The 9,575-nt window shown below is 30.9% G+C and overlaps 1 protein-coding gene across 8 annotated transcripts in view; it reads left to right on the top strand.

The window, feature by feature from the left end:
* The window catches only part of LOC116846727 (ankyrin repeat domain-containing protein 50), a 692,623-nt gene that overhangs the window by 41,359 nt on the left and 641,689 nt on the right, over nucleotides 1-9,575 (top strand). For 7 of the 8 annotated variants that reach the window (XM_032820942.1, XM_032820941.1, XM_032820939.1 and 4 more), the window contains one exon: nucleotides 5,239-6,761. The exons of the other annotated variant lie outside the window; for it this stretch is intronic. In XM_032820942.1, the coding sequence (XP_032676833.1) occupies nucleotides 5,845-6,761 (917 nt within the window). In that variant the 5' untranslated portion in view covers nucleotides 5,239-5,844. The remainder of the gene's footprint in view (nucleotides 1-5,238; nucleotides 6,762-9,575) is intronic. 8 annotated transcript variants of the gene reach the window in all.

Genomic DNA, 9,575 nt, shown 5'->3' with positions numbered 1-9,575 from the left:
TATATATATATATATATATATATATATATATATATATACATGTACACATTACATATTATAGGGTGTCCTCATTTTTCGATTTTCAATTTTTTTGCACGGCACTTTTCAAAAAATTTCTATTTGACAAAAAAATCCCTGCCAAACTTTTGCTCGATCGAATAACGAGAACCCGTGTTCCCGGGTCGTTAAACATTGGAATATCTTTGTATTAAGCTACGTTTTTTTACGTTGGGAAATCCTCATGGATACCAGTAGGTATACAGTGAGGGTTTTAATTAGTGTCCTTTGAGGGGCGTGGGGGGCGAGGGAAATTATGGCGCGAGGGATGACGTTGCGCGGAGCAGGGGGACTTACCAACGGTCGGTAATTTTTGCCGGCATATTTTTTACCGGTATGTTTTTACCGGTATATTTAATTTTCTTTACTGACATAATTTTTATCGATACTGCGATCTGTTTTTACCGACATATCTTTCTACATATTTTTTATTAACATAATTTATATCGATATAATTGGTCATTTTATCGACCCTGCGATCCTCGCCTCTCTGCTTTTCGACGCGTTCGCGGCCCTTGCCCTTACATAAATACCATATTAAGAAATACTGAAAAATTATTAATGATTAAATATTATCAGTAATTCAGTAATTTTGTAGCCAATATTTAATTTTTGGTGAATACTGATAATGAAATCTGTTAAATATTGACACTGTTAAATATTGATAGTAATCAAGTACTGAGAATTATTGTACTACGATGAAAAATGAGAAAATCATAATATTTAAAAAAATATATTTATATATTTCTAATTTTCTCATGTTTCATAAACCACTAGGTATCGAAAGTTGCCAAACACTCCAAAACTTTCGTGAATCCTCCTGAGATAATTTCGATCCCAAGCGGTATACCACTGGTCACCTATCTATGTCCCGACTCCGTTAACGTGTTGCTTAATCTGACGATCGAATGGTACGCGGCGATTTCCGATGATTCCAACGATATTCTTACGATTTATGCTTATATAATGTATCCTTATAGTGTTCACAGTATGTTATAACATATCTAGCAAACAGTAAATAATAGTTACATAATTTTTATTTGGTAATTTGCTGATTGATATTGAAACAATGCAACAATATTCGATATATAATATACGATGAATATTGATGTAATATAGTGAACCAGTGATAATTACTTTTAAATTTTTAATAGAATGTTATAATGATTAATCCAAACAAAAAGGAATAAAAAATTCAAGGAAATCCAAATTAAACAAATCGAATTATTAAATTTTGAAAGAAACTTTTAAAAAATACTAATTAAAACAATAGTGTGGTTTTATCAAATAGAATGATTTCCTTGAACAAAAAGTTTTTATTTTCATCATTTTAAAACATGATATTTTGTTTAAGAATATAATATTTTAGTGAAACAAAAAAAAACCATAAAATTAAATCAGTTATTATATTCGATTTAATATTCGATTTCATTAGTGCGCCATTTCATCTGGTGCTATGCTGGACAAAGATAGCGCGCAATTTTCGAGCACTTGCCTTTCGAGGGCACATTTTTGTGTCATGATGTCCCTGTATAAGCGAGTCAGCTGGTTTTTCATGTGGCGTTCTATGTGCACGAACTTGGAGTTTACATAGGTGAACATGTCGAAATTTTCTGCCGTTATGTCCGTTTTGGTTTTGAAGATGCGATCCCTCACTGTTTCCAAAATGAACAGTTCGGATGTTCCGTGTGACTAATTTTATATCCGCAGAGATTTGATTCGGATAATTTTGTTAAAGCGAAGGTTGCTTCGTCGTAACTGTGTAGATTATTAGCCCGTCATCTTGTCCTGGTGGCGGCGAGAGTTTGTGAGCTCATCCTTCGTAAAGAACATCGTATCGGTCAAATTCGCAACTGTCTTTTGGTGAGGTCCTCCAGTATGTAATAGTGCTATCAATATTGTAGCACTCATGGTCGGTGGCCTTGCACCGAACTCTAGAGGGTAATACAACTTAATTTGAGGAAAGCTTGATCCGGATTAAATAATTCTTGAGAATTATCTTGATACTGGCTTGGACGACTACGTTTTCCCATGTGCCATAGGGGACACTAAAGGTAGTTCCCTGGTACTTACCGTCTTTTTCTAATGTACCGGCAAGAGTGAGGCTCCTAGTTGTAGAGGAGAACTCAATTGTAGAGGAGACGAATATTAAATCAAATATTAAAAAGTGTTTTCTCCGAAAAAAGATATAAGAAGTATAAGAAATATGCAATAAGAAAAATTCTAGTATTAATGACTGCTACTAACAAGTACTATTCTAAGTACGATTCTATAAGCACTATTGATATGAAACATTACTAAATTTGAAATACAAGTAACAAAAATAACTAGTAAGTAAATAAAAAATATTATATTATATTCGTAAATTTTTTGAAATATTGCTAAAGTAATATTGAAAATTAATGTCATTACAATGTCTCTGCAACATTGCACTGCAATATGCAATCTTGCAACGTTGTAGTAATGTAGCAATCTTGCAACGTTGTAGCTGCATGCTTCTATGCTGTATGAGCATTGCTGAGAGTCGAACCTGAAACTTCTGGTTCTTGAATCGTTCACCTGACCTACTGCACCACTGTTACTTTGACAGAAAGAGGCTTCGTATTGTATACATATGGTATATCCATGTACGAAAATATGATTTATTGAAAAGAAGAGAATAAATCTTTTTAAAAGTAAAAATTATGTTTTTAAAAAGTATGTAAAAGGTATATTTAAAAATATTTACTTGTTTTAAAAGTAAGTAAAATATAAATAAATTATTTTGTAAATTTAAATAAATTATTTATTGATAATAAAAGATACTTTAACTTTAAACACAAAAAGATACTTTTAATATTAGAAAATAATTTATTTAGATTTATAAAATGATTTACTTTTATTTTATTTACTTTTAAAACAAGCAAATATTTATTTATACACAGTTTTTATATTTAAAAAACTAATTTTGGTCTTGTAAGGAAATTATTTACATATTCTTATATATAGATATTTTAAATCAAATAAATCATTTTTTTTCTAGATATTCAAAATTTTATAGCTTATTTTACAAATAAAAAAAAATATTTCTTTATATTTATATTTATATTTATTATATGTTTTCTAGCATCTATCAAATATTTTTTTAAGTTAAGAAATTAATATTTAACAAAATATATTTCTTTGATTTAAAGCAATTTTTTAGTGTGTGTGTGTGTGTGTGTGTGTGTGTGTGTGCGCGCGTGTGTGTGCGTGCGCGCGCGAGTTAGCGCGAGTGTGCGCAAGTGTGTGTGTGTGTGTGTGTGTGTGTGTGTGTGTGTATGTGTGTGTGTGTGTGTGTGTGTGTGTGTGCCAATTTAAATTTTGATTTTCTTCTTCATTAATTTAATAATTAAATTTATTTTTTTCATATGTAATATTTATAGAAATATTTACAAGATATTGCTGCAAATATTAATTTTTTGTTTACAATAAATATTGTATAAAATATTTAGATATTTAGCCCAAATTTTAATAATATTTTGAATAATGATTTTCATACTTTTCCTCTCTCTCCCTATGTATATATAAAAAAATATTTATATAAGATTTAAAAAAATAATTCTAAATAAATATTTATAAATATTTATCATTAATATTGTGTGCTGTCTTGGTTAATGCTTTAAATCTTGACAGTATTTTACGTAAATATTTCATCACTTAGCAAAGTACAAGATGTAGTAAAAAGAAATCCATTATTTTTCCAATAGATGGCTTTAGTAATGTGTATCTCGGGTTGTATAAGTGCGATCGGTTTACGCTAGATGGCGTTAGAAAGATAAGATTTCGTACTAAAAAAACTTCTCAAACAGTTTTGTGATTGTTTGACTCAGTATTGTTTGAGCGCGCGTCAAAGATGGACATCAGCAAAGAGAAAATACGCCATATTTTACAGTTTTTCTTCGATAAAGGCGAAAACGCAAGCCAGGCGGCTGAAAATGTGAATAGTGTTTATGGTCCTGATACCGTAACAGCCAATCAGGCGCAATTTTGGTTTCGTCGATTCCGTTCCGGTAATTTTGATGTCAAAGATGCACCACGCTCTGGAAGGCCAATTGTCGAAAATGTCGATAAAATAATGGAAATCGTCGAGTTCGATCGTCATGTAAGCATTGTTTCGATTGCCCAGGAGCTAAGCATTGCACAAAAAACTGTTTGGAACCATTTGAATAAGGCTGGATACAAAAAGAAGCTTAATGTATGGGTGCCACACGAGTTAACGCAAAAAAACCTCATGGACAGAATTTCCATCTGCGAATCGCTGCTGAATCGCAACAAAATCGACCCATTTCTGCAGCGGATGGCGATTGGTGATGAAAAGTGGGTCACTTACGACAACGTCAAGCGAAAACGGTCGTGGTCGAAACGCGGTGAGCGCAAACGGTGGCCAAGCCAGGATTGACGGTCAGGAAGGCTTTGCTGTGTGTTTGGTGGGATTGGCAGGGAATCATCCACTATGAGCTGCTCCCCTACGGCCAAACTCTTAATTCGGACCTGTACTGTCAACAATTGGACCGTCTGAAGGAATCAATCGCCCAGAAGCGGCCAGCTTTGGCCAATAGGAGAGGAATTGTGTTCCATCAGAACAACGCCAGGTCACACACATCGATAGTGACTCGCCAGAAGCTCCGGGAGCTTGATTGGGAGGTTCTTATGCATCTACCTTATTGTCCGGAACTGGCACCAAGTGATTACCACCTGTTCCTGTCTATGGCGAATGATTTTGCTGGTGAAAAATTCGCCTCAAGAGAAGCTTGTGAAAATCGACTGTCCCAGTTTTTTTCCAATAGGGACAAGGGTTTCTATGAGAGAGGCATAATGGAATTACCTTCAAAATGGCAACAAGTTTTTGAACAAAACGGTGCACATTTGATCTAAATCGGATTATTCTAACTATGCTAAATAAAGCTTTCAATTTTATGCAAAAATAATAGATTTCTTTTTACTACACCTTATATTACATATTAGTATTTCAATATTGACAATGCTCTGATATCACACATGTGACAAAGCGGACATTCGCAAGTCACCGTGACTTTGCTATGACTTCATTGTGATATAGTTTATTGTCATAGAGTAACGTTATTGTGATGTCACTGTTACATTTTGTGCTATGTGGGATATATTATTAAAGGATTCCAATAAGTTTTTGTTTTGTTTCAGGTAGCAAATGTGGAAAACTTATTATTCGTTAGTAAAACGATGAGAAACCTGAATGGAGTCAGAAGAAGTCTCAGAGCCCCCAGGGGCTTGCAATATTCCATTGGAACTCCAGTCAGATTTGTTGGTGCACTTAAAAACATAAACTATCGCATCACGTTATTTCAAATTAACAATACAGCTTAGCCTTTAACAAGTTATATCTCAATTACTTGCAGTTTCAAATACTCAAAACTGCATTTAATCATAGAAGCTGAGAGAGCAAAATCAAATCTAGATTACTAAAAAAAAAATGAAATTTATTAGAATAATCATTCAGATAGCATTCGCATTGTTTGATAAGGTTATTCTACCTGAAGCAGGCACCAAATACTTACAAATACTTGAATTTAGGAATATATTGAAAATTATGCCAAAGATGTATGTATATTAATTCTTTTATGAGAAGTAATTTTCTCATAAGCAAATGATAAATGATATAATCTGAAGTATATAATCTGAACAAGAAAAAAATCTAACTAAGCGTGACAGACATAAAAATTACATGTATGTGTATATATGTGACCAAGACAAAAAAATATTTAAGATAACATATATCAAGGTTTCAATATGACGGCACCAGTGATCGAGAAGAAACGTTTTTTCTGTAGAGAATGGGCTTTCATGAAACTCTCTCACTGCCTAGAACAGCGACCAGTATCGAAAACATGTGGTATTTTAATTGTGGGCGGGCCAGGAAGTGGAAAAACGGCGCTTTGTGCCGAGTTAGCTTGGCCTTCTAATGGCACTTCCGCAAGATATCAAAGATCTTTAAATCGCAGATTATTGGCTCGGCACTTTTGTCAAACTAGAAGCGAAGCTTCTCTGTCACCTGCTCAATTCGTTCGATCTTTAGTCGCGCAATTACTTCAGATCAGCTCTAATAGAATGCATCGATCGTCATCTATATTAACTTCGTCTACAACAGATGTTACAAATACAGCAATATCCGAGACTATTAAAACGACAATTATGACAGCAACAACGCCTGCGACTACAGTATCTACGACTACAATTCTCACTTCTAAAGATGTTGTCGCTGAGGCATATGCTGAGAAATTGAAAACCGATCTGGAGATACAGGCCGTATTGCAGCCGGATGTTTTAGACAGAGACCCAGATAATGCTTTGAAAAAAGCTCTACTGTTCCCATTATTAGAAGTTGAGCCACCAAAAAATAGTCTCTTTTTACTGGTAGATTCCATCGACGAAGGCCAAATATTAAATTCACCATTGACTAATACTAGGGATTCTAGAAGAGAAAATGATCATGTCAGTCGTACGATAGCTGAGTTATTAGCCAATCATCATCACTTATTCCCACAATGGCTTTTGTTAGTTTGTACTGCTCGACGACAGAGTAAAACTATCTCACGTATGTTCACTGGCTTTCGTAAGATTTCGTTGGACGACCTCAGAAAATCTCAAGTCATCAGAGACGTTCAACAATATATACTCGCACGATTAGATCAGGAAGACACACTCAGGTAATAATAAAACATCCAAATATCATACATATTTAAGTAATATTTTATTCTTATCACAAATTTTTAAATCTGTATTCATTAATCATTATTTACCTAACCTGATTATAAGACCCAATTTAGGTGTATTAGTTGCATTAGGTGTAGAAATTGATTCTTTCCGATTTTTTTAATAAGATCAAAACTTCACTAAAACAAGAACTCAATCATTGAAGTATTTTACATTATTGTTGATGATTTTACACTATTTTTGGATAATTTATGAATCGCCGTGCGATAGAAACTTGGTGTAATTAAGGTAGTAAAAATATAGATATATTTTTATATATCGTTAATTGTTCTCAACTATTCGCTTGGTGATGTTCTTAATATCTAAATAAATTATAATCAGAAGGAATCACGTCTGACAAATAAACCGCATGACTGAACATACACCCATCCAAAAAAATATCTGTATATAGTCAGCGTTATATTTTTCGAATTCTGTATTTTTATCAAAAGTGCTGCATTGTATTATATTTGTGCCATATTGTGCCGCAATTCAATAACTTAAGGCGTATTCAAAATAATTAGAAAAGAAAAGAGAAAACGAAATTTTTACCAGCTTCGCATTTTTCGAGTTAGTCTTTATTGCGCTATATTTTGATATACAACCATCAAAACAAAATAGAGAATGTTCTTGTAAAAAAGCTAGATTTTGAACCAGCAGTTTCGAAATAAAACAACATAGAACTATTTTAAGAAAAGCGTTATGAAGAACAAAAATTCTATTTTAAAGTGTTTTTGATAAATAAACGAATTTGTTTCACAAAGTTATACCTTGTTAAAGCAAAGGACATTCTGTTTTTCACAAATTATTATTTTTGACCCATTCCATCAAGTTAAAAAATTTATTTTTTGCTAAATTTATTGGAACTACAGTAAAGTTCAAAGTTTTCTCTTTAATCTTTATCAACGTACATCCAGTAAACAAAAAAATATTACAGTAATATTATTATGATATTATTCAATAATATATAATGTTTTGAAATATATCGTTTTCAATATTGTACAGAATATTTTTACAACAAACTTTGATATCAATTTGAAGATTGTAGTAATGTTTAAATTACATATGATAATTATAACATTATAAGTAAACACTGCATTTATGTCTCTTTAACATGTTAGTATCCGCTTCCTCAGTATGTACCCTAATAGCACAAAAATATTATACCAATATTAAATATAATATTAACGGGAATATTTTAAGAACGTTTATAAACATGATGACAATGTTATCATAATCTTCAAATATTACTTTCCTGAACGTTAACACAAAATTTCCTGAACGTTCCTAACACAAAATCTTCTATTTATTACATTTAAAGTTATTCTGTGCTTAAATTCATATTCCCAGACAGCCAAAACTGAGCGAGCAAATTCCGCGCAAGAGTTGACATCAAGTGTTAATGGCAAACAGGCAATAAATTTGCAACAAATTTTACGTTATTAAATTCTGCTGGCAAACTGTCACCAAATATGCAAAAAGGCTTGGTGCCGGGAAACATGCAGCAAATTTGCAACAAAAACTGCGCAAGTTTTGCAGCGCATAACTTTGCACCAAATAGGCACAAAACATCGAGCAACGCTTGCACACAAGACACGAGAGCAAATTGGCAGCAAATCCGCAGTAAGCCTTGCACTCAATCAGCTGATCGAGATGGAGGCGACGTGCATTCTTACAGAAATATCATACTGAGAATCATTGTTTAATTACTTATTTTCAGTATTAAAAGTACAGTGTTAGTAATATTCTGTGATTTAAATACAGCTCATAGTATTCAAGTTTCATTTCAGTGTTTAGTCCTACAAATATTATCTTATGATTGATTTCAATATTTAAATATTGATATATAATACTTCGTTCATAAAATACTTACGAAAAGCATTGTTAATATTTAAATATGTAATACTTTGCTAAGTGATGAAATACTTACCTAAAGTACTGTCAATATTTAAAGTATTAACCCAGACAGCACAATATGTGATAAATATTTATAAATATTTATTTCGAATTACTTTTTTAAAATATTATATAATATTTTAAAAAAGTAATTCGAAATAAATATTTATAAATATTTATTTCGAATTACTTTTTTAAAATATTATATAATATTTTAAAAAAGTAATTCGAAATAAATATTTATAAATATTTATTTCGAATTACTTTTTTAAAATATTATATAATATTTTAAAAAAGTAATTCGAAATAAATATTTATAAATATTTATTTCGAATTACTTTTTTAAAATATTATATAATATTTTATAAATATGTATGTTCATAAAGAGAGAAAGGAAAAAGTATGAAAATCTTTATCCAAAATATGATTAAAATATAGACTAAATATATAAATATTTTATACAATATTTATAGTAAACAAAAAATTAATATTTTGTAAATATTTCTATAAATATTACATATGAAAAAATAAATATAATTATTTATAATTATTAAATTAATGAAGAAATAAGAAAATCGAAATTTAAATTGGTTGTGTGTGTGTGCGTGCGCGCGCGCGCGCGCGCGTGTGTGTGTGTGTGTGAATATATACATTTTAATAGTTTTATAATATTTATGATAAATATTTATGATCTATTGAAACTAAAGTCAAAAATATTTATGAAATATTTTTAAAATATTTATAAAATATTTTTAAAATATTTATAAAATATTTTTAAAATATTTATAAAATATTTTTAAAATATTTATAAAAATATTCAAATAAATCTTATAAATATTTTGTAAACATTTTATAAATATTTTGTGCTGTCT

The sequence above is a fragment of the Odontomachus brunneus genome, unplaced genomic scaffold, assembly GCF_010583005.1.
Source record: "Odontomachus brunneus isolate Ranch 3 - 2012 unplaced genomic scaffold, Obru_v1 Obru_scaffold_068, whole genome shotgun sequence".
In the NCBI taxonomy this organism is placed as follows: Eukaryota; Metazoa; Arthropoda; class Insecta; order Hymenoptera; family Formicidae; genus Odontomachus; species Odontomachus brunneus.
Note: the sequence above shows the minus strand (reverse complement) of the source record. Positions and strands in the feature narration are given on the sequence as shown.